The sequence below is a fragment of the Myodes glareolus genome, chromosome 12 (assembly GCF_982192425.1).
Source record: "Myodes glareolus chromosome 12, mMyoGla1.1, whole genome shotgun sequence".
Classification (NCBI taxonomy): Eukaryota; Metazoa; Chordata; class Mammalia; order Rodentia; family Cricetidae; genus Myodes; species Myodes glareolus.
The window spans coordinates 84,814,852-84,841,721 of NC_142037.1; the positions used below are offsets into that span (position 1 = coordinate 84,814,852).

The 26,870-nt window shown below is 35.2% G+C and overlaps 1 protein-coding gene across 4 annotated transcripts in view; it reads right to left on the reverse strand.

Moving 5' to 3' along the window:
• Window positions 1–26,870, reverse strand: part of Fgf14 (fibroblast growth factor 14) — a 594,874-nt gene that overhangs the window by 126,696 nt on the left and 441,308 nt on the right. For all 4 annotated transcript variants that reach the window (XM_048421999.3, XM_048421998.3, XM_085698167.2 and 1 more), the window contains one exon: window positions 26,383–26,486. In XM_048421999.3, the coding sequence (XP_048277956.1) occupies window positions 26,383–26,486 (104 nt within the window). The remainder of the gene's footprint in view (window positions 1–26,382; window positions 26,487–26,870) is intronic.

Genomic DNA, 26,870 nt, shown 5'->3' on the forward strand with positions numbered 1-26,870 from the left:
AAGACTTGAATTCTAAGACTTGGAAGGTATCGAAAGAGGATATCAGTTCCAGGTCATCCTCAGCTACATGGCAAGTTCAAGGATAGCTTGGACTATGTAAGACCATATCTCAAAAAACAAAGTGCAAATAAACCCTCAAAGAGCATACACTTTTATAATGGCTAATAGGTATTTTAAGAACAGTTTGGTAGTTTTAATTTCCTTATTTATATAAAATATGGACGGTTACAATATCATGATTACTGAGACAATCATATTATTGGTTTTCTTTAAAAAATAGTCTGAATTGGTAACTAGAGGTTGTTTGTAATTTCATTTCAGAGGTTAATGGAAGAAGTTTCCTAGCCAGGCGATGGTAGCACACACCTTTAATCCCAACACTCAGGAGGCAGAGTCAGGAGAATCTCTATGAGTTCGAGGCCAGTTTGGTCTACATGAACTAGTTTTAGGACAGGCTCCCAAGCTACAGAGAAACCCTGTCTTGAAAAACAAACAAAAAAGTTTCCTTTAACTAGCATAATGATCAATTATATTTATTTTATGTATTGTATGAACCATCTTAAATCAGAGAAGTTCAGACAATATGTGGAGATATGTGAGTCCATTATACCAAGAATGAAATTGGGATCTCTGCTCTTGATAGTAACTTGGTTTTAAAAATAATTATATGTACACATCATATACAATGTGGAGGTAATTATTAAAAGATTATTAAATATTTCCCTACATAATATTTGTCCACTCAAAATACAAGGTAAACATGACATCTAGGGATAGAATTTTACCAAGACAATATAAGAGGTCTCTGATTTTACTGAGGTCATGGGCCTTGGGGTTAACATACAACTATTATTCCAACAAATGAACACAAATAAAGTAACACCTAAGTACATAATGCTAAACTTATAGATTAGTACATCACTCAACCTCCATCAGAAAAACTTTTTCCTTCCAGTATATGGTAATTAACACAGAGACCCACAACTAAACAATGTTCAGAGAAGAGAGAGAAAGAGAGAAAGAGAGATTGACTGATTTGGAGAACTCATAATCCTTTCTCTGAAGTCTCGGGGAACTATGTAGAAAAGGAGGCAGAAAGATTTTAAGAGCCTTGTATATTTCCTTGTATATGACTACAAGGAAACAGAATTATCCAGAAACAACAAGGCACATATGAACTTACAGATATTGTGGTAGCATGCATAAACTTGAACAAGCTCATGTGAGAAGAAATCCCAGCACAGAGAAAGAAAAGTGGACACAAAGCCTCACTCATATCTGGGATAGGACTGGGATGTTTCTCTACTGCATATACCGGCTTTGTGGGATCCTATTCTCTTTGGATGTAAACCTTCCTCAACATACATGTAGTAGGGAAGGCCTTGGACTTTCCACAGGGTGGGGTGCATGGCACTTCTTTAGGGTTGGAGGGGTGGGGAGAAGGGTCTGTGGAGGGAAAGGGAGAGGATTGAGAGGAAGGGGGGAGTAGAAATTTGGATTGGTATTTTTTAAGTAATAATAAAAAAGAAAGAAAGGGAGAGAGAGAAAGAAAGAAAGAAAAAAAGAAAGTGATTGCCATGCAAACATGTGTACTTGTTTGTAGTTTCGGCACTATCTAAAAGCTGCATGAAACAGAACACATGGCTTTAATACTAGTGATGAGAAGGTGAAGCTCTGTGGCTCATGGGTCAGTTAACTTACTCAAACAGTAACTATCAGGTTCAGTGAGAAACCTTGTTTCAAAATTTAAGGTGAGTAACGATTGAGAAAGACACCAGACATTGACCCCTTGCTTCCACAAGCACATGTGTATTCATATATGAGCACATGCACACACACACACATACTCATGAACACACAGCATGAAAAGCAGTTCCAAATATTGAGATCAAATGTAATAATTAGAATCTTATTAGCATCTATCCTTACTGATATTTGTCATAAGGACCTAATCCTATTTGCTTCAGAAATACCTTTGTGGCAAGACAAACTCTAGTCAACATAAAATTACTAACTGGAAGTATGCATTGGAGAACAGGACTCTGTCAGTGTCCAATATTCTCACATATCCTGGCATTATAAAATCTTCCAGGGACAGATTTTTACCCAATTGGATTTTTACTGATTCTCTCTGGTCTTGTTGTTAAAATCATTGTAAATCCTCATGACCTACTTGAAATTAATGTAACTTGGAAGGAAGGAATTTTCTACAAGATATTCAGTCTATCATGAGTATTTTATAATTTCATATCATAACAAAAGTACAGAAATCTATAAAAGAGTGTGCAATGCATTAAAAGAAAATTCTTACTTAATAATCCATATAATCACATAGAGTTTAGGAATAGCAATAACTGCCCAGGCTATGAAAAATGTTGGTTGTAACTAGCACAGTATGCCTTCACAGTTTTAAAATTAGATGAAATATGAATATTTGCTGGAGATTTCAGTATTCATCATAAGTTAACCACAGTCTTTGTTTTCATGTTGTAAATATTTCTAGTCACAGACCATGGATTGTTTTCTGAATATATCTTTTCTTACACAGAACTGGAAAAGCAAGTAACAGTTCTGATCTGATATGAAACATGTAAAGTGATTCTCTTGGTTGCAAGAGCTGGATTGTGAGGAGAATTTTTTTATTTTTTTTTTTTTGGCATGGGCAAAAGCAAAGTTCTAAAATGAACATTCATACTTTAATTTTAAAAATGTTACTAAAATGCTAATGAGAATCTGGCCTTCTAGGAACTTATGCTCCTTCTGCCAATGCAACATCTTGCCTTGATGTTGACGGCTCCTGCTGATAATAGGTGGTTTTCCTGAGGTTGGTATGGTTTCAGGATTTTCTTAAAATAAGAAAATTATGGGGATTTCTTTATCTTCCAAATCTTTTGATAAAATATTTCTTTCTGTAGTACATGATACTGTTTGATAACACCTTATCCAAATTCTGTCCTTCAAAGTTGGACTCAGTGTTCTCAGTCCCTGATGCTTTCTTGTCAACTGAGCTTTTGTAATTTCTAGATTCTTTATCATCACCTAGTTATATTCACAGCATCCTATCCATGAGCAGATTAACTCAGAAACAACACCATCAGACACCACTTTTGATTCTCATTTGCTTTCCACCACATCTGCAGGTGACTCCTTCCACTGAAATACTGGGTTTCTCAAAGGAATGTGTGGAAGTTAGAAGAATCCAGTTCTTTTACATTACTGTTCGTGTTGGTATTCTGACCTTCTCTTTTTGGCATCTTCAGTATTATATCTTTTACAAAAGGTTTTCAGTTTATGTTACCTTGAGTCACAGTCTATGGTTGCCTGTGATAGCCTTACTTGTCAACGTGGTACAACCTAGAATTACCTAGAAAGAGAGTCTCAATGAAGGATTGTCTACATTAGGTTAACCAGTAGATACATTTGTGAAGGATTCTCTTAATTAAGCTAATGGATGTGAGAAGACCCAGCCCACTATGGGTAGTACAATACCTTAGGCAGATGGTTTTGAACCATACTAGAGTGACAAAAATCTAACCAAGCAAAGAAAGCAAGCACATATATATATATTTCTTTCTTTCTGCTTTTTATACAGCAGCACAAACTAAAGTAGGCACAGTGAGAGTCTTGCAAAGCACGTTTCTTAAGCAGTAAGACTTGAAAGTCAAAATCACTCTGTAATTCTTAAACTGCTGAATAGATATCATGATAACAGACGTGAATATGCTATTAATCTTGTATTTCTTCATAACAGCCCCTAAATGACCAGAGACATTTTCAGTAAACTCTAATACACTAAAAAATATTGTTTTCTGAATCATGGAAAAGTGTGCTTAAAATAGTCACTAAATGTTTAAGCAGATATTCTGCCACCGAAGTTTGTTGCTCTCACATACAAAGTAGTATAGGTTTAGTAAAATTCTCAATATTTCCATGATTTTCAGAACAGAAAATAAGCCTTGTCATAAATTTTAGTCACCAACTTCATTAGTCTTGAACAGAGTCAACCTGTCCTTGGAAGCTTAGAAACAGGTTCCAGTAAAACTCACACTTTCAGTATTCTAGATTATCTTGGCTCAACTTGAAGTAATGTGCCTTCCCAAATCAAATCCTTTCAAGCCAAACTAAAATAATCATGACTACAAAGCAATATTCAATTTTAAAAATATTAAGAACCTGTGTTTTACTGCTGATGAGGGGCAGGAACAACTCTCCTGCCCGTGTGAACTCAGGGTGAGCTTTCTATATTTGAAATGAACACTTGCAAGCAAAGATAAATGGACAAATGGGTGTACCGCATGACATATCATGTCACACTACAGCTTCCATGATGAGATTGACATTGATTTTGCTTTATTCTTTCTTTTTTTTCCTTACATTTTATTTTATTTTATTTTGGGTGTCACACTAAAGTTTCCACGTTAAGATTGATTTTTTTTCCTTCTCTTATTTTCTCTTAAATTTTATTTTATTTTATTGGAGCAGGAGGTTACAAAGACAGAGGGTGGATACAAAAGAATGGGGAAATAAATGGGATGGAGTTTCATTATGTAAGAAACAAAGAATAAACAAAAGAAGGAAAATAATATTAAGAACCTTGATGGAAGCCATTACTTTAAAGATTGTACTGTCAACTCTGAAGACATACGTATAGACATACATATAAGTACCACTATACAGCCTGAGAAGGTAGAAATACATACACACACAGCAAAAAAGATGCCATGAATTTGACAAAAAGCAAGCAAGGAGGGATATATGAGAGGGTTTGGAGGAAGGAAAGGGGAAAAAAAGGAAGACAGGGAATGATCTAATTTATTATAATCTCAAAAGAAAAACAATCAAAAATGAAAATATAAAGTAATTTTAAGTAAATAATTTTTTAAAAAGCAGTAAGTTTTTCTTAGAAGTGAACATCAAATTACTCAGTTTTATCAAATGCTTTTGCTACAAAAAGTTCTAGAACTTTCTCTAGTTCTAGAACACTGAAAATGAGTTTCATGGAACCTGCTTCAGGGATATTTTTGAGGTCACTTCAGTGACAGAGTGAGACTAGTTTTATGGTGACAGAAAGATACTACAGAAGAGTAATTAGTTGCAGACCTGAGATAATAAAATCAGTTCTTGAACTGAAGTGAACTGAACTGAAAATCGTAAAAAATGAAAGAAAAGAAAGGAGGAATTATGACCGCAAAGACCAAGATTTTCTTCCCTATGGGGCTTGTCACATTGGTAATTGGAATTTTAAATAAAAATGGTTATTTCAGCCCTCTTTGAAACTTATTAGACTGTATCAAAGTTCGAAAAATAGCAATTTTTGCAGTTTTTATTTTTGCAAAATAAGATCCATTAAAAATGCAGGCATATCCTACCTACTTCTTCTCTGGAGTAGAATAAATTTCATCTACCCCCAACTGCACCCTTGGTTTACTGTATTTATGCCTAAGCCCTCTTAAACCTTCCCTTGGTTCTCACTGAAATTTAAGATAATGGATTTCTTCAGTGTTGCTGAGGCTGATCTAGAGAATAAAATTTGAATGCTTTAGGATAGCTTCAGCATACTCAACATTGATTTCACTTCTATTTATTCATTAGATTATCTATCTATCTATCTATCTATTTATATTTTTGTGTATGTGTGTTTGAACTGCATGTATGTATTGCACCATTTGTGTGCCTGGTATATGTACAGGCTAGATGAGGATGTCAGATCTCCTTGAAATAACTTTAAGCCACTATGTGGGAACTGAGAACCAAACCTGAGCCCTCTGCAAGAGCAGGAAGTGCTTTCTCCAATTCCATCAATGCTCATTTTAAAATTCAGGTCTATATACATTTCCCTAGTAAAATTGCATTACTGATGTCAATATGCCAATATAGCCAGAGTAGATTTTTAAGAATTTACTGTATCTCTTTAGCCCTGGTCAAATCCTTACTTCATTTCACTGTAAGTTCAGTGAATTCAATCTTGTCCAAGAGATTTTGACTGTGTTTAGTGGTTAACCAAATTATAAGATAATTATGGGGAATGAATAAAAGGATGGGAATCTCACAGATGAATTATCTATCATCAGATAAACTTGGGGAAAAAGTGTGTAATATGACAGAAATGATTTTGCTTTGTAGTCTTGCCTCTTTCACTGGGTCTTAGTCCTCGGATTATTTTATCTCTACACAGAAAAAGTTGTAGTATTTCATTTGTGGCTTCTCTCTCAGTCTTAAAACTTTGCCTTTCTGTTCAGTTAACTTTGAAATAAAATGTAACAAAACATGCTTCCTTGACAAGAATACTAGATTCAACTTAGAAATTAAGAGGAAACATGTGACTTGGCAAAGTTGAGAAAGGTCTGAAAATCTCTACAAAGCAGTAGAGATCTCTTTATAAGTTGGGATACTTCTTGGAGTATCTGATATAAGGCAGATGGCTGACTTCAACCCTTTTCAACTATTTTTGCTTCCAAAGATCAACCTATTAAATCAGTTTAGACTTTAAAATTAAGTTGAAGCCCCTGACAGTAGGGCCAGTAATTATCCCTGGTGAATGAGCTAGCTTGCTGGACCCCATTCACTGTGGTGGGGTGCCATACTCAGTCTTAATGCAGGGTGGAGGGGCTTGGTTCTGCATCAACCTAATGTGCCAGATTTTGTTCACTCCCCACTGGAGTCCTTACCCATTAAGAGGAGTGGATGGAGGTGGACTCGGAAGGAGCCAGGAGAATGTGTGAGAGGGAAAACTGCTTGGAATGTAAAATGAAATTAAAATAAGCAAATAAAACAAATAAGCAAAAAATTAAAATAAATACTCATTTTTCCTTTTTTCTTTTTTTTATAAAAAGAAAATAGACTGTTTTCATTTTACACATCAATCCCAGTTGCCACTCCCACCTCGTATTCCCCCCACCTACACCCTACCCCACCCCCAACCCAGAGATGGTGAGGCACATTGCTTTGGGGGAGGTCCAAGGCCCTCCCTACAATATCTAGACTAAGCGAGGTATCCATCCAACGAGAATTGGTTCCCAAAAAGCCAGTACAAGCAGTAGGGATAAATCCTGGTGCTACTGCCAGTGGCCTTGCAGTCTGCCCCAGCCGTACCAATTGTCTTCCACATTCAGAGGGTCTAATTTGGTCCTATGCTGGTTCCTCCATGTCCAGCTAGAGTTGGTGAGCTCCCCTTAGCTCAGGTAAATTGTTTCAGAAATAATTTTTTTGGATCAGAATTATTTAAGTTATGAAATAAGATATAGGAGATTTTAAATTACTGGTTTGTAAAATGAGATGACAAAGTCAGTCTTTTTTTGTTACTGAAGTACTCATGTGACTTTCTGACATGAACAAAATAGACATTTTTACCCTTTCAGAGAAACCCCAATTCTTGACAAGACATCATCAAATTCACAAAACCCAAGGAACACAACAGGCTTCATTTTAGAAAGAATTTCTCTTCCAGAGCCCTATACATACTGTGAATAGTAGAATTCACTTTATCTCAGACTGAATGAAGCCAGTAAAATCAAAGCCTAATGAAAATATTAAGCTTTTTTTAAATACAAACTTTCAATAAAATATGTAAATCAGAAAGAACTGTGGGGAATTAAGTGTGATTAAATTATAATTTATCTTATCTTTAGAGAGTAATGAACACAGTCAGGAGTAAACATGGTAGAAAAACTGTTTTGTATGCCAACAGGAAGCAAACAAATCTCCTGTTCATTAATAACTTAAAAAGGGCTTAGATAGACAACTACTCTAGTAATTCCAATTTACATTTTATTTTGGGAGGCCATACCACAGTAACTCTTAAAAAATACCAAATTTTATACAAAATAATCACAGATATGAAGTCTAACACACATAATATCTTTAATGCTAATTGGTCAGGAATTTCTTTGTTTTGGTTTTGTTTTGTTACCCATATGAATACCACATTAGGCTTTAATTCATAATACTCCTGCCTCAACTTCTCAGGTGTCAGGATTTGAGATTTATGCCATCAGACTCAGCTGCATTTCATCATTGATATTACTTAATGTATTTGTAGAAAGACTTAAAACCACACCAATCAGGGAAGTGATAAAATAATTTGAATCAGCAAGTAGGAACAAAGGTGACCAAGAAGAACTCTGATCTATGAGACAGGTATACAATGAATATGATTACGGAGAATCTGCAGTAACTATAACCAATACCTTAACCACTATTTAAATAGTACTTTTGGGCTAACTATAAAGCAATGCAGGGATAAGCAGGATCGAATTTAACTGTTGTGAAAAACATGACCATTTCGGCTTCTTTTCTGTTGCTGTGAAGGAACACTAGTACCAAGACAACTTACAGCAGAGTTTATTTCAGGACGTATAGTTTCAGAGGGCTAGGGCATGGCAGTATGTAGGCAGACAGCCATGGCAATGAAGTAGTAGCTAAGATATTATGTCGGGATCTACATACATGAAGCAGAGAGAGATAAGTGGGACTGGCATGGGCTTTTGAATCTCAAAGCCAAACCCAGTGAACTTCTCTAACACCCAATCTTTCTCAAACAGTTTCACTAAATGGAGACCAAATGCTCAAATATGTAAGTCTATGAAGGTCATTCTCATTAAAATCACCACAATTGCTAACTGAGGTGCAAGTGTGTCAGGCCAAGGCTTTCTTTGGAGAGGGCCGAGAGGCTTTTTAGACTCCAGGAAATAGACTTTCTGGAAGTCAGGAGTCCAGGCCTGACTCCAGGATTCCCACTAGCTTTTGTGGACTTGGAGATCTTATTCAGCGTCTCTGGAATATAAGTCATGGAAATACGGGTGGGATAGTCTAGTCTTCACAGCTCTGACAACTGTAGAGTGTTCCTAACTAAACATATAAATTAGAACTCTATAAAAATTCAGCTCCTTAATGGAGAAATGAAATCAGTCAGGTAGGTTCTGAGTAAAGAATCTGGGAAAGGCAGTAGACGAACAAGGTCAGAAGGAGACACTGGAGAATATGCAATGCAAATGCAGTAGAAATAAAATGTAAATTCCAGTGGAAATATAATCTCTAAATTATCAAAACCTGAGGCCACAGTCTGACACATTTTGATTCAACATGAGATGCTGAAAATCATGAGGACAATTTTTCTCTTCACCTTTTACTTGTGAATTTTCGGTAAAATCAGAGGTATATGATTCAGTCATTTTCTCCTAAATAATTTTGTGTTTTGCTGCTGTATATAGCACTCCATATCATTAGTTAGAGGTACATAATTTTGGAAGACTATTTGTGTTACAGGTTGTTCTGTTTTGGGTCTCCCTTAAAGACAGTGGATTCCTTACTCTTCATGTCTATGTATAAATAAAGTTGAACTTGGACATTAATCTTTTTCAAAAGGCATTTGGTTTTTATGAGCCATTATACAAGATCTAATTTAATATAAAAACAGAAAATATAGAGACAGAGATATGTACACAGGAGAGGCATCCTGTTGCCATGACAACAGATTAAGGTGATGCTTCCACAAGAGGAAAAACGAGAAAGTTTTCTAGCAATTTCCCCAAACAAGGGGATGAGACAAACCTTGTCACATTTTTCAGAGGGACTCAACCCTGTCAATACCATCACACGAGACATCTGACCTACAGAAGAATAAACAACTGCATTTTTCCTGTTTAAGCTATGAAATTTGAAGTACTTTGTTGTATAAACCCTGGTAAACTGGCAAGGCACATTGCCTAAATTTAACTACTTTACACTAAAGAAAATAATAGAAAATTATCAAATTTGATGGCTAATCTTTATGGTCAAATTAATTGGATTGAGAAGTGACTAAATTCTGAAAATACATCTCTAATTGTTTCTGAAGATGGGATTAATCAGGAAAGGAAACCCTTCTCTGACTGTAGGAAATGCCACCTATGGGGTGGTAGATAGAATAAAGGTTCCTGATTCTTGTGACCTCTTGGCAATGTTTAGACAACAGGTAGCATGGAGCATAATCAAAATTATATGTGTGTATATGATATACCCAGTCCCAGCCCTTTCCTCCATAAGCTTGTCCCTGCTACATCCTCCTGGCTCTTCAGGAAGGGTCTGGCCTCCATGGTTTTTTGAAGAGGTAATGAAGGCAGTAACACCACTTTAATTTTCATTTCCAGAGAATGTAATAATATAAATATGTTAAAAATGTCCACATATTTGACCCTTACAAGTATTTAATTTGGACTCAAAGATTTCAGATTCATGGTCAAATGTTTCTGCATGCACTTTATCCTTTAGCAAAAGAAAATGACCCTTCTATAATTCACTTTTAAACCCATTGAGCTACTTCAAATGGCTGCAGGGTTTGTACAATGGTGGTTCAAATTCTAATTCAGTATCAGCCATCACCGCACCATGTGTGCTTTTTTTAAATAACGTGTTTTGTTTTCAAAGAAAAATTAGAATCACTGTTCCATGATATAAGACAAATCCCAGTATTTGAACCACTTAGTTAACTAATTTAGAGATATTTCTAAGGAAAACAAGCACACGATAGAAATTATTGCACTTGACTTTACTGGCAGTTCTCTAACGAATATTCAAGATGGGTAAACACCATTTATAAAACATACATATATGAATATAATCTTTATTTGAGATTATAAAACATGTCCACACACTCAAGCCTCAATGTAAATGCTGTTACAGTTATTATCATTGCAATTTCCCCAAAATTTCTTTCAAGTAGTACTAGAATATAATGTTTGCTGACCTAATGAAATCCATTGTCACCATTCTGACAGAACATAATCACAGTATTTGAAGATTATATAAAACTAGCAAATGTTGTCATCTTGTTGTACAAAGCCCATTCAGAATTCTTAGAATCATTCAAAAGTTCCAAATAATTAATTCAATGCTAGTAACACTGTCAGCCATCATTCAGCCTGTTGAGCTGCTTGTTTTAAAATAAATTGCACATTTCCCAATCATTTGTTATTCTAATTGAAACATATTAACATAAAAATTACATCTACTAATGAGGCATCATATGGTGCTTCCATACACTAAGTCTGTTCATGTTTAAGTGAGTTTAAATGTGTTTGCCTCCTCAAACACTGATCTATTCTTTAGGAACGAATATTCAAAATTCTTTTTTAATTCTTTTTAAAGTATGTAGCACATTAAACAGAACCTGTGGTCATCTTACTGCCCAAAGAACGCTAGTTCTGGCTTTATGCTTCCAGGACACCCATAAACTAGTCTTTTCTATCTCTATTTTGCCCTTACCTCTAATAACCACTAGTCTATTCTCAGTTTCTATATAGTCACCTTTTTGAGGTTCAATATATGAGTGATATTATCTTGGATTTCTCTACTATTTCTCTCTTTCTTTTCTCTGTATGTGCCATGTGTGTGTAGAAGTTAGAAGTTAGCAGAGAATCTTGAATGTAAATCCTTTGCTTTCACTTTATTTGAGATAGAATCTCTTGTTATTTGTTGCTCAAAGACCAGGCTAGATGGCCCTGGAGTTTCTGGGAATTCTCTTCACTGCCTCCTACCGCATCATAGGATACTGGGTTTCCGGATTATGCTACTTCTCCTGTCTATATGTAGATTCTGAGGATAGGAACTCAGGTTCTCACACTTGTTTATCAAACATCTTATCTACCTCCTACATTTGTGTTTTGATGCCTGCCTTATTTTATTGAATATAATTATATTTAATAACATCCACATTATCTTAAATAACAGGTTTTAATTCTTTATAATAGAGGAAAAATTATCTACTGTGTCCATGAACTGAATTTTCTTTTTCCATTTGTCTCTAGATTATTTTAGTTGTTTCTATTTCTTGACTTTAGTGAACAGTTTTACAGCAAACACTAGAGTACAGATGTCTTTGGTAGACTATTTCATTTCCTTTGTATATAAATCTAGTAATGAGATAGTTAAATCATACTATAGTTGTATTTTCAATTTTTGAGGTAACTTCAAATTGTTTTCCATAATGACTCCACTATTTTTATTCTTAATGAAAGTTTGCATGAATTCTTCTCCAGCACAACTTCTTCTGTACTTGTCATCTTTTTGTTCTTGTTTTCCAGACAGGGTCTCATTATGTAGCTCTAGCTGTCCTAGAACTCACTATGTAGACCAGGATGGCCTTCAACTCACAGATTCCTGAGTGATAAGATTGAAAGCATGTGACTCTACACCTGACTATTGTTCTTGTCATCTTTGTTCTTTATAATAATCATTATTACTCGAGTAAACTGTTGTTCTATTGTGTTTTGCATTACCCCAACATTTTTTGCTGATAATTTTTCATGCACCGATTGGAAATTATCATCTCTTCTAAAAGATGTATACTATCCATTTTCATTTTATTTATTTATTTTTAATAGTGTGTGTGTGTGTGTGTGTGTGTGTGTGTGTGTGTGTGTGTGTGTGTGTTGAGGCAAGAAAAAAAAAACTTGATGGAATCAGTCTTTTCCTTCACACAGGTTTCAGAGAGTCTAAGTCAGGTCACCAGGTTATTAAAGTAAGTTTTATCCACTGATTCATCTTGCAGACCCTGTAATTCATATTTCAGTAGTTATTTGTCCTTGTACTATTGGGTTTCTTGAGTCCCTTATGTACTTTGGATATTAACCCTTGCCAAGATGATAGCGTTTGAAAGTTTTGTGGATTCTACAGGCTGTCACTTTTATGTGTTGCTGGCTGTCTGCGCAGCTTTTAAAAATCAATGTCATTTTTTTATTTTTCCTGATAATGGGCTTTGAAGATACTGTCTAAAATAACCCTGTCTATTCTAACAATGTTAGTAACATAAGTAAAAGAATTTTTGATAACTTGAAAATAATTTTGTGTGATTTGAAATAATGTGATGTTTACAAGATAAGAACCATACATAAGGTGGCTCGAATATGAGCCAAGCCTAAGCAGGCTTTGATATGTTAATAAACAACCCCAATGTGACACTGATATGTTTGGGAACCAGTACTAAATGGTGAACCCTGGTAGCATCAAACTAATGGACACTGACCAATTTAAAAAATCTGGAAATTTGGAGATGACTGTAGGACCTTTCTCTGGAGGCAAGACATTCCTTTTGGAAAGGGGACTTTGAGACTGGCCACTGTGTGGCTCTGACTTTAAAGACTGGCAGTTGCCAGCATCTTTGCTGAGTTCACCTATGACTATCTGTCATTGCTAACTTTGACCAATGTTCTCAAGGACCTTCTGGAACTTCCACAACAACAGTGCAGCACTTCCAGGTTGCCACAGCTGAAGAACCTCACGCTGGACATGAATTGATCTTTCTCCCAAAGTGTCTTCATCAGATCAGATTCCCCAGTGGAAATCTACAGCATTTTTTTTTTTGGCCTGGTAGAGCTTTCCTGATGAGTGAGATGTCTGTTTACATGAGATTATCATGAAATTTATAATAGCTTGTTGTTGTAAGGAATGTTTATGTAAGTAAAGCAAGTATATTTGAAAGGCAAATCTGGTGTGGACATCCCGATTGCTGAGAACCACACAGGCCACCAAACAGTCATACTTCCTGTAAATATCTTACAATTTCTCTATTATGTTTTTTTTTCTTGTAGTTTCATAGGTTCAAGTTTTACATTTAAGACTCTAATCCCTTTTGGGTAGAATGGGTAACTGGTGAGAAACAAGAGTCTAATCTCCTGCATGTAGATAATCAATCTTCTTTGTTATTGGAAACCATACTCTCTCTAATTCTTAACCTTCACACCTTTACCGGAAGAAACTGGGCAGTAGATGTGTGACTATCTCTATAAGGTTCCTTCAGTTTCTATATTTATTTTATGTCAGTTTATGATGGTTGGATAGTTACAGGTTGGTAATATGTGATGAAATAAAATAATATAATTCTTCCTGCTCTGTATTTTTTCTTGTTATTTTCTTCTTTATTTCTAAGATTGCTTCAGCTGTTAAAGGTTTTCTATGTTTCCATATAAATTTTAAGATTTGTTATCTATTTATGTTCTTAATATTTTGATTGGGATGCACTGAATCTGTACATCATTCTGGAAAGTAAAGGCAATTTAGCAATATCAATTTTAATCTATGAGCCTAAGATGTTTTTCTATTTGGGGGTCATCTTCCATTCCTTCTATCAATATTCTATTGTTTACTATGGAGAAATCTTTTGCATCTTCAGTTAAATTTCCTTCCAGCCATCCTATTTTCTTAAACTTTTGTCAATGTAATTATTTTCTTGATTCTAATTCATATAATTTATTATAGGATGACATCTGCAGAAGGATGAAAATAGATCCATATCTTTCACCATGCACAAATCTCAAGTCCAAATGGATTAAAAACCTCAACATAAATCCGACACACTGAACCTGATAGAAGAGAAAGTGGGAAGTAGCCCAAAATACATGGGCACAGGAGACCACTTCCTATGTATGACCCCAGTATCACAGACAATAAGAGCAACAATGAATAAATAGAACCTCCTGAAACTAAGAAGCTTCTGTAAAGCAAAGGACACAGTCATTAAGACAAAAAGGCAACCTACTGAATGGGAGAAGATCTACACCAACCTCACATCAGACAAAGGTCTGATCTCCAAAATATATAAAGAACTCAAGAAACTAGACACTAAAATTCTAAATAACCCAATTAAAAAATGGGGAACGGAACTGAACAGAGAATTCTCAACAGGAGATTTTCAAATGGCCAAAAGATATTTAAGGACATGTTCAACTTCCTTAGCTTTCAAGGAAATGCAAATCAAAACAGCTTTGAGATACCATCTTATACCTGTCAGAATAGCTAAAATCAAAAACACCAATGACAGTCTATCCTGGAGAGGATGTGGAGTAAGGAGGACATTCATCCATTGCTGGTGGAAATGCAAACTTGTGCAACACTTTGGAAATCAGTGTGGTGGTTTCTCTGGAAATTGGGAGTCAACCTACCTCAGGATCCAGCAATACCACTTTTGGGAATATACCCAAGAGATGCCCAATCATACTACAAAAGCATTTGTTCAACTATGTTCATAGCAGCATTATTTATAATAGCCAGAACCTGGAAACAACCTAGATGCCCCTCAATGGAAGAATGGATAAAGAAAGTGTGACACATCTACACATTAGAGTACTACTGAGCGATAAAAACAATGACATCTTGAATTTTGCATGCAAATGGATGGAAATAGAAAACACTATCCTGAGTGAGGTAACCCAGACCCAAAAAGGTGATTATCGTATGTACTCACTCATAAGTGGATTCTAGCCATAAACAAAGGACGTTGAAACTATAGTTCTCGATCCTAGAGAAGCTAAGAAATAAGGTCCCAAAGAAAAACATATATAGATCCTCCTGGAAATTGGAAGCAGACAACATCGTCAGGCAAAAGTTAGGAGCATGGGGGTTGGGGTGTGGTAGGGGTAAGGGGAGATGGGGAGAGAGAATGGAGAAGTGGAGGGTTGGGAAGAGCTTGGGGGAATGGGATGGCTGAGATGGAGGAAGGACAGATATGGGATCAGAGAAGGAGATTATCTTCATTAAGGGAGCCATTTTGGGGTTGCAAGAGGCTTGGCTCTAGAGGGGTTCCCAGGTGTCCACGGGGATGTCCCCATCTAGTACCCTGGGCAGTGGAGGAGAGGATGCCTGAACTGTCCTTGTTCCGTAGTCACACTGATGACTATCTTGAATACCATCATAGAACCTTCGTCCAGCGAGGGATGTAGACAGAGACCCACATTGGAGCACTGGACTGAGTTCCCAAGGTCCAGTTGAAGAGCAGAAGGAGGGAGAATATGAGCAAGGAAGTCAGAACCGCGAGAGGTTGGTCCACCCACAGACACAGTGTGCCTGAGCTGATGGGAGCTCATCGAATCCAACTGGACTGGGACTGAACGAGCATGGGATCAAACTGGACCCTCTGAATGTGGCTCACAATTGAGGAAGACCGAGAAACCAATGATAATGGCACTGGGATTTGTCTCTACTGCATGTACTGGCTTTTGGGGATACTATTCTATTTGGATGCATACCTTCCTAAGCCCGGATGGAGAGGGGAGGGGAGGGCCTTGGACTTCTCACAGGACAGGGTACCCTGCCCTTTTTTAGGACTGGAGTGGGAGGAGGGCGAGTGGGGGAGCAGGAGGGAAGTGGGTGGAGGAGAGGAAGTGGAAATTTTGATTGGTATTATTTATAAAGCAATAAAAAATAATCTGCTGAAAAAAATATTATAGGAATATAATAATAACACTGACTTTTATATGTTGAATTGATGCTCTGAAGTTTTGTTGTTTGTTTACTAATTCTCACACAGTTTTGGAAGAATTTAGTGGTTTAATAATTCGTTTGTTCATTTAGTTATTTGTTTTCTTATTTTGTTACAGGGTCTTGTGCTACCCAGACTGAAATGAAACTTGTTATCTGACCAAGAATTACCTTTATTAATTATCATTTTGGGCTTAATGGTCTAAGTTGATGAGGACTATTGAAGAATGACCTTTACCTTCTGATGTTTCTACTTTTACCTCTCAAGTACAGGGGAATTGCATGGTCATTCCAGGTTTTACGTGGTACTAGGGACCAAAAGAGTGTCACATAAATGCTGGGCAGTTATTTTTCCAATCGAGCTCTGTTCCTAGCCCTTTTGGGGAAACTTCTGGCATTACGTTGATGAATGTGTGCATTCTTTTTTTATCTTTTTCTTTTCTTTTTCCTTTTTTCCCTTTTGATTTTGTGAGCAAACTGAGTTTTTCTTCTCTTGTATAATATCAACTGTTGTCTTATTATGTTTGGTTCTTATTACGTTGACAGGCATCCCCTCCACACTTAATTTGTGTAGCATTTTTTTAATCACAAAATGGGTTGAGTTCTATCAAATGTCTCTGCAACTATTACAGATATCCTAGGTATTTGCTCCTCATCTCTTTTATACAACACATCATACTTGTTAATCAGTCCTTTGCACTGAGCCTTGTCTCCATTATACTGCTCCCCCTACCAAATTCATTATTCAAACAGTTCAGAAAATTAATTCTGCATCCTTTGCCTTTGAGGAACTACACATAGCATGACCTGTGAGATACAGGAATTACTCCATACTGCTGAAAGTGGATTTTATTTTCATAGCACTTCACATATGAGAATAAGAAAAAAATCCTATGTGTATCTGTGAAAAACTAATGCTTACTGAATCTTCATTTTGAAAAAAAAAATTGTCTTACTAGTTTGTGATTATAAAGCTGATACACATAAACATATGTAATAAAATGATTAGACATTTCCCTCTTTAAATTATGAAACTATGATTAACAAGCTCATTTTGGAGGTTAGTTAACCAGAATAATCCAACAATAATTTACAAATACCTTGGAGGCTTTAAATTCTATGCATCTGTCAAATCTAGACATATTTATTCACATTTATGTAGCTGTTCTTACCACTGATAAAATGTAAAATCACCTCAAATGATCAATATCAGCCTATCATTTTTAACAATGAAAAAATTATTTTAAAGTACCAGACTTTTTTAGGTGAAATGTGACATTGACAGATTATTTAGCATGTAGATGTATAACAATTATCACACAAGAATCTAGATGTCCAGGATTTCAACAAAGCAAGGACTTGTAAAGGAAATAATTGGAATATCTGACCATTAAAATTAAGTTTGAGATTTCATTCCATTTTATATTCCATGTAACCACTATTATTATTATATTGTCTAATGAAGTTATCTTTACTAAATTCTTTCAGAACTGGCTTTTGTGTCTCAGAAAACCAAAGTGCAACGGTATATCCTGTGCACTACACAACTGTCACCTATTAGTATCCTTTCCTTTTCTATCTTTTTTGATTGAAATTTTGTATAAATGATGCATAAAATTAATATTAGCGTTGTCTTCATCACAAATACTACATGGTATTTGAGCTTTGAAAGAAAGTACATAAAGAGATTTTGTTCAAGATAATTCTCTGTCCATTTCAATCTTTAAATTTTTTGTAGTGTAACCTTAAGTTAAATAAAGGGTTTTTAATTTCCCCCAGGTAGTCATTTGACTTTGCTAACTCTATGAAACTATCTTTCAAATGGCTCAAATTTTATTAGGAAAATAGCTAAACCATTTTCAGCACCTGTGAAGTAATTTCTTAATTATTTCCTCCTCCAGTTTAATATTTCACTTTAGATTATTTCTTCATAGATATTTTTAAAAAATCTCTTTCTTAAGTTCCAGCTAATTGTCTTGAAGACTTTGAGAAATTTAAAAGTTGGCTTATCCTGCTATTCTTATTGTAAAAAGACACAGATATCTAACTTGATACTGAAAGAAAGTAGACAAGAATCGTTATGCCTATCTACAGTGTTATCTAACTTGTAGTACATCTATCTGTCAGCATAAACTGAGACAGTTATTTTATTATACTAACAAGTGATCACTCTTAATATCAAAGTTTCCAGCCAAGCGTGAGTCACACACCTGTAATCCCAGTATGTAGGATGTGGGAGTCAGAATATTAGGAGCTCAATTCAGTCTTTTACATTGTGAGTTCTCTGCCAGCCTGGACTACATGAGAAACTTTTTCCAAAAATATCAAAACCAAAAAAAAAATTCTATTTTTCTTACAATTAATAACCTATGACCTTAAAGTAGGAAACAGTAAACATCAATATTTAAATAATAATAAAACAGTTGATATGAGAGTATTTTCTAGGGTTCCATATTTCAGCCATCATTTTATAGTGTGCATGGCTTTATTTAACATAATAAAGTTGGTATAAACATAAATTTTAATTACAGGGAAAATACTTGCAAATGAATTAGCATTTGCGTGTGAACATTTTGTATGACTTCTAATACAATATAGTATTTCTCAGGCCATAATAATATACAGTTCTCAAGGGACATACCAACATGAGCCTCATTTATTCTTTATTATCTCTTAGCAAGGGACATATTATTTTTCTAAGATCTGTAAGTAAATTGCTGACACTGTTTAATTACAAGAGAAAATAATTTTTACAAGGGAAAACTTGGTGTTAAGAGGACTGTTTAAGGTAGAGAAGGTTGATTCCAGGTTATAATGATCTACAGGTAAAAGACAGATGAGTTAATTGTATAAATCTGTATTAATAGAAAAACCATCCATTTTAAAGCTGTGCTATTATACCCTTATTGATGGCATGTACAGTTAATTTATTATATGATACCAGTAAATGCTTCTCTCGGTATAAAAACCAAAACTCATCTTTGTCAGGTTGATATCATTAAGTACTAGATGTACCAGCTTAAAAGTAAAGTCAAATAATAGTTCTGATTTGCTCACAGGAGAGTTTCTGCTAAATAATGGCCAGGAGACAAGACAAATGATCAAATAAAATATATCTATCTTCTCAGAGGACAAAATCAGTGATTCCAAAGCTACAAGAGAATATCTTGTTCCCATCTGGTCTCTACTGTTATTGAAACGACAAATAGCCACAAATTATGAGTCCTTCACATGGATTGGGCAATGCCTAATAACTGTGGCTCATCTCTATCTCTCTGTTTAATACTGTGGTTGGGTCTAAAGGCCAGTATCTAACCTCAGACAATATTCCTACAGGCTATCGTACAGCCTGCTCAGATGTGTACTGTGTACCATCCCATGAAATTGCGTTCCTTATTGAGTGAATTATTTTAGGGCCAACAATAAACATTTAGTGCAACTCCAAACAGTTGAGGGCACTCCACAAACTTCTGAAATCTAGATAAATAATTCTGTTAAATTGTACAGTGCATAGATTCCATGTTTATAGAAACTGAAGGTTCTACAAGGCCACATTTTTATCATTTCTTTATATCCAACTATGTACTAGGTTCATGCTAGTTAACAGGCAATGTTTCAGTAAAACAAATGGGCACTGCTCTTTCAAAAAAACTTTAATTTAAAAATCAGTAAGAAGAGACAGAAAAACACATTGATAGATTACTTAAAATTACCAATGGGATGTTTTTGCTTGTGTTTATCATAAAGTGCAGATAACAACAGCCAATTTGGCTATTTCTTTTTCCTTAGACTAATGGATATTTTTGATGTGTTTGAAACTATCATATTTTCATTATCCTTATACCTTCGGTACATGCTCAATGGTATGACTACGTACATATCAATCAATCAATAAATCAATAAATTTTTGGTGAATGAGCCAGCAAATGGACTAAACAATTCACACCAAGAATGTGGACTTAGCTTATATTTTAAGTGACTACACTAATTAAAATAATTTTGTATGTATTTTTTGTTTAACCTTTCTCAAATGATATTTTGGCTTGAGATTTGGGTAAGAAATTTGTAAAGATAGTGTAATAGTTTTCTGCTGCTGTGGTAGAATACGGTGAGAAGAGCAACTTATAAAAGGAACTTAATTTGGCTTATGGTTTCAGAGAGATGATTCTGTCAGGATGGGGAAGCAGAGCAGGAGATGACAGACCCACTAGAGCAGGATGCTGAGAAATCACATCCTCAGTCAAAAGCAGGATGCAGAGAGCAAGCGAACTGAAATTGAAACAAGGCTCTAAGTTCTCAAAGCACAACCCAGTGGTATACTCTACTTTCTCTCACAAGGATTTACCACCTCCCCAAACACTGTCACCAACTGAAGATGAGGTGTTTGAGTACCTTAGTTTATGAGGGGTACATTTCTCATGCAAACTACAACAGATGGACCCCAATGGAATCAAATCCTGTGGATACATGGAAACGTACTTTAGAAAACAGCCTGTCCCTAGTCCTGCACCAGAAACCTAGTAATCACTCAAAGAAAGGAGAAGAAAGTTTGTTTCCTAGTCCCAGAAATGAGATTTGGGTGGGGCTTCCCTGTTTAGCTATAAATAAAATTCAGTCTCATAGAAAATAAAGAGTTACAAAATCCAATTTATAAAGCATCACTATTAATTTTATTTTCATTTGCTTAAATCTGAAAAGCATCAACTTCAAAATCAACTCATGTTTGTTGACACTGACAACATTGTTTCCTGTTACTCCAGCAGGTACCAGGAAGCGAGATAGACACCTGGTGTCATAAGCTGAATTTCTTCTTAGGCTTTGCGTATTGGAGAGTCACAATGCTTGCAGGATTGTAAACTCACTATTACTGATTTGAACTCTCCCTCTCTTTTTTTCTCTAGTCTAAGTAAAGTCTTTGTCTTTCTTCATGTTGTCTTAGAGTTGAGAGTAACATTCTTTAAGTTCTTTCCTCAGATTTAGTGGAATGATCACAACCATCTCTGTGGCCTTCCTTAAGAGCCAACTCATTTGGTTAATAAGAAAGTGAACACTATTTATAGACATTCTCTCTTCTTTACTCACTGGGCTTAGACGGAGGCATAAATCTACAGTTCACAGTCATTTTTCCATTTGCATCTCCATCAATTGCAAATAGCAAAACATGGAATATTAGAGTCACGGTAGGTGATGGGGAACTGTGATTGTCAATGTGTTTTCCAGGCACCAGTTCTAGAAAGGCTCACAAAGCACATTCAGACTTGTGATTCTGAAAGCATGTGAACTTACTGAACTGGAGTATCATAATCTGTTTGGTCAATATTTTGAGGTCTGGATTTATATGAAACAGTCTACATAACTCTTCTTGTGTTTGAAATTTGTGAAACACTGTGTGAATAACTGAGATTTTCTTCTTACACATTAGAATTGTTTCTATGAAAGCTCAAGTTATGCATTTAAATTAGCTGGTTCCTTTTTCTCTAAAATGGATTCTGTGAATTAAGTAAAATATGGCAGAAAGTCTTCTTAATAAGAAAAATGGTTTACTAAGGTTCTATCTCCTTTATTCCTTTACTTAATGATTTCATTTCTAAATCTTTGTCACACCGCACATAAATAAAAAGAAAAGAAACACCATCCATCACAGAACAATTCTGTCTTCACATGCTTCTATCATAAAATTTATTATTTGACAATTTCAAGAATGTATATAATATAATTATATTAAACCACATTGCCATCTTTTGCACACTCTCAACTCTAGATGACTCACTTCTTTCCAAGTTGTCTTCCACTACTACTTTCTTATATTTTTGTGTTTAAATTCATTGATTTTCATCAGGGCTGCTTTTGTGAGACTGTGTATACACTGCATAATTACTGAGTAAAAGATTCTCTCTCTTCCAGCAGTGACCGATCACTAACAGTTCCCAGTGAGGGATGGGGCCCCATAAGCCCCTGTACTATCCATAATGAAATCTTGGTGGGCTGTAGATCACACTTCTCCCTATCCTCCCACTCTTACGTTCTTAATACTCCTTCCACCTCTTCCCTGACGTTGGAAGATAGTAGGATGATGTAGACATACCATTTAAGGATAAGTATGCAGTGCAAACAGGACCTAGAAAAGGGCATCAGAAACCCTAAAAGTGTGAGATCCATATGGGTCCTCGGAATAAAACCCAGATCCTCTTCAAAAGCGTAAGTGCTTTTAACTGCTGAGCCATCTCTCCAACCCCAGGGGGGATTGCTTAGTCTCACCCAACAAGAAGTAAGCTGTTCGGTAAAACGAATAAAACAAAACAAAACACCTGACTGCTTCCCTTAGCACAACAGGAGGTTATTTTAACTAGCTTAAACAACATTTTTATTAAGCAGTATTTTAACCTGTTTAATTCTTGTACAGAATGTTTGCTGATTTTTATCCTCTGACTTGAGAGCTTGTGTTATATCTCCAAGCAAATCATTCGTACAATATTAAATCCCTTGACACACATATCAAGTGACATACTGTCATCCTTAGGAGCACAATAGCTTTGTCATATGAAAGATAAGTTTCCACAGGCAATAACTTCTTCCAGTGCTCGCAATATGATCATTTATACTTTAGTCAAGACAGCGTTTTTGTTCACACAAGGTAGAACTATCACAGAAGGTAGAGCTATCATTATGGACACACTGAATTTCTTCATTTAGATAACAAGGGATTGCAGGAGAAATTTGTACCTCGAGTCCATAACTGGTGTAAGGTCAAGGAACATAATGTACTTGGAATGGCATATTTATTACATACAACCCCCCAGAAACAGATCTGTGATAAAAATAGGTTTCAAATATTACACAAAAAGGTACTAACTTAAATTTCCTTTTTAAAAGATTTAGTCATGTGTGTGTGTGCATTGCAGTAGCAAACGTGTGTGTGTGTGTGTGTGTGTGTGTGTGTGTGTGTGTGTCTGTGTGTCTGTGTGTATCCTCAGAAGCCAGAAGAGGAAATCATATCTCTGGGAGCCTGAGTTATAGGTGATTGTGAGTCAAATCAAGTGTGTTATAGTAACCGAGCTCAGGTCCCCTGGAATTGCAGTTACTGCTTTTAACCTTTGAGCCAATTGGTCTGTCCCTCAAATTGTTTCTTACTGAGCGTCCTAAAATGAAGTTTATTCTTCCAAAGGCTGTTAGTTATATCATTATGCACCTTTAGGTTCTTGTTATAACAGATGCCAGGCCATATAATGAAAAATATCTCAAATGGAGACAGAATAGTAAACTATCTGAAAGTGTAAAGTAGTGAATCAAATTCTGAACAGATTCTGTTGCTTTTGTCTACTACAAGGATATATGGTAAACTTTTACGCAGTCTGAATATCAGTGTCTATTTTATTTAAATTATATCATATTATATTAATTACATTTATTATATTATATTAAAGGTTGCCAAGAGGATCAGGTGAATTAATTCATGACTGGAATACTGCACACTATACAAATACTACTACAGTTATTATACTTTAACTTATTAATTAAAAAATAATATTTTTTATTATAAAGCAGAATAATTTACACAACATGTTCTATATTATTATCTTAGTAGGTGCTTGTTGACTTATTATGCAATTAGTAATTATGAAATAACATTGTCTTCACTAAAATATTTAAAGTTAAAACTCTATTTAGTTTAAATCAATGGAGCATTTTAACTATGGAGTATGAGAAAAGACTTGAAATTGCCCTGGGTTTTTCTTAAAGTCTTTTCCCAGAAGGTAGAAATGATAACAGGTCCCTCCCTGCCACCAAGCTAGGCTAGGGAGATAGCTTTGGCTGGGAAATAAGCTGTGTTCATGGTGCCAAAGATGGGAAGAAAAGAAAACAAAAGCTGTAAGTCAGAGACTCAAGCCACCGTAGGGGATGTTCAGAAGCTAACCACCCATGAAACCAGAAGAAGACAATGCATCAAGATCTTTGAATACTTAGAGGTACAAATACTGTTCCCCTCAGCAACTTCATAAGTTTTTAATCCTCAACAAGGAAGCCATATTTAAGGACTTGGAGTCGCTGCCTTGTTTTCAATGTTACTGTACTGGTACATTGCTCTAAACATACTAGAATTTGTTCTAGGCAAAAACTCATATTCAAGAGATTAATCTATCTTTAGAGAAGAATATATTACAATTATAACCTGACTGAAAATAAGCAATAATTAAAAACACTGCCCATAGTAACAAAAGGATAAAACAAACATACATGCTCTGATAATAGCATATGCATAAGAGAACAATCATGAAGTAAAAAAATTGAACAGAAAGAAAGAATTAGATGCTGTGGTTTGTAGTAAATCTAGTGATATTCAGATTATTCAAAGACATTACTTAGGTATAAATAAACAAAAATAACTGAACAAATGTCAAATCAGTACAATTGAATTGTATCTGAAGTGAGTCATCTCTAGAAATGATCTCTTTTTGTATATGTTTTCCTAGATAAGTTATAGAAAATTCTGTCTTGATCTTGCTCACAGCATGCTGCATATTCATCTCCTGCAGCAGTACACAATTTGCATAATGTAATACCTAGTTCTGAGCTTTGGAATACCCTTGGGTGATATTAGATAAGAGGGATTCTGAGGCTACATTGCAGAAACCCTTTGACAGAGTTTCCAAAGTGCTGGAAAAATAAATTACCTGTTGAGGAAGGCTGAAGAGAATGTTTATTACATAATATATGTGGATAAAGTCATACGTTATTGATATATAAATATATGATATTATTATAAATAAATATTACAGTTGTTTGCTGATTATGTTAATAATAACAAATGTTCTAAGAATTTGTATGAAAATGGAAAGAAAACTCAGAGAAAAATATATTTTAATCTATTGATTTACGCTAAAGGAATAATGGGAAAAAGCATTCATGATAAAATATGTATTTCTTTGGCCAGCAATGGAACAAGATTCTAACTTATTATAGTCATGTGCTCATGAGCAAAGCATACCTGGTGGAAAATAAGTTAATGAAAAAAAAAATCCAGTGGAGGCTATCTGAAAGAAAAACTGGTCAGTTTCTGATAAATATAAAAAAAATCCAGAAATTGATGTCTAGATTTGTGTGAGATAGATACTTCATTATTATAAATATTTTTCTCTAAAATATCTCCATTATAGGAATTCCTATTAAAACAAATAAAATTGTTCCTGTCTATCCACTGGTTTAGTATATATACCTTCAAACTAGCCAATCATAGCATTATATAAAATCTTGTGTCTGTGCTGAACATATATAGATCTTTTTCATATGATTGCTCCATAATAAATACATAAAACAACAATTCTATTCTTATTCACATTGTATAATTGTCTTCAAAAATGTAAATATGGTATACATGAGGAAATGTAGTCAACACACAAATTTCATAAGGATGACTTTGTGTCCCCAGATTGTAGTATCCACAGATCTTGGAAGCACTGCCTACAGAGGCTGAGAGACAACTGTGCTCCTTTGTCTTTCAAAAGTCATATTGTTTTCTTTTAGGAAATACAAACTTTTGGATTCCAAGAGAGTGATGGGGAAAGAGGAGACACTTATCAAGTAGAAATAAATCCTAGTGGTCACCACATGTATGATGAAAACAGTAAATATTTTGTATATTTCAAATGAAAGCACATTTAAGCACTGCTTTAATAAAAGCTATGCTGGTAAGGTGACAAGTCTATTAATAACCTTGGCTAAATCTCCAGGTAGAAAAAGATTGACATACCATATTGACCCAAATAAACATTCAGTTATTAAACAGAGTAAAAATAAATTAGTAAAAAAATATGTGTACCCATGACACTTCTTTTGAAAGTCTCCAAAAAGAAGTGCATTTATAATCAGAAATGAAATGATCATACTAACAACATCTTACTGATTCTATGAACTAGGTCATCTTTTAAAATGCAGCAAACACATTTCAAGATGTAAGATTCCTATTCCTTCAGATGTGCTCTTGTCACCAAACACTGAGGAATAATTAACAAGCAACTCCTGCAACCACCCTGTAAGGACCAAACCCCAAAGTCAAAGCAGCAGAATTTATGCACACATCTTTAATTTCTATTGCTGCTTTTCTTATTTTTCCAGCAACACACTGAGTGCCAAAGTCATTGGCGTGTCACTTACTGATGGGTAGAGGTAACCTTCTCCATTCATGGCTATGTACAACCCTGTCTTCACTCCCTGGATGGCAACGACACGCAGTCCCACTGGAATGAGGTTGAACAGTGCTGTTGAAGGAAAGGTGTTCCGTCACCACACAGTAAAACAAAGCATTTCAGCAACACTCTCCCTTCTCTTTCTGTCACTTAAAACGTATCATATGTATTTCTGTTTTTCCAAGTTTTAACTAAAGAAAATGTTTTCCTTTATGATGAAGAAGCTACTGCCATATTGAAAAATGAGCATCCCAGCTTTAGCTTCTCCTTAGCTGGCTTGCGCACACCATTCTGAAGTGTTTGGGAGGCAGAACAGAATCAAGGCTGTAGTTATACTTCTACTATCAAAGTCTGACATTACTAGATTCCAGAAAATAAAATCATCGATAGGTATTCTCAAGGAACAGAATTTAAAAAGTGCAACTTGAAAGCTGACTGTCATTTTCTGTACTGTGT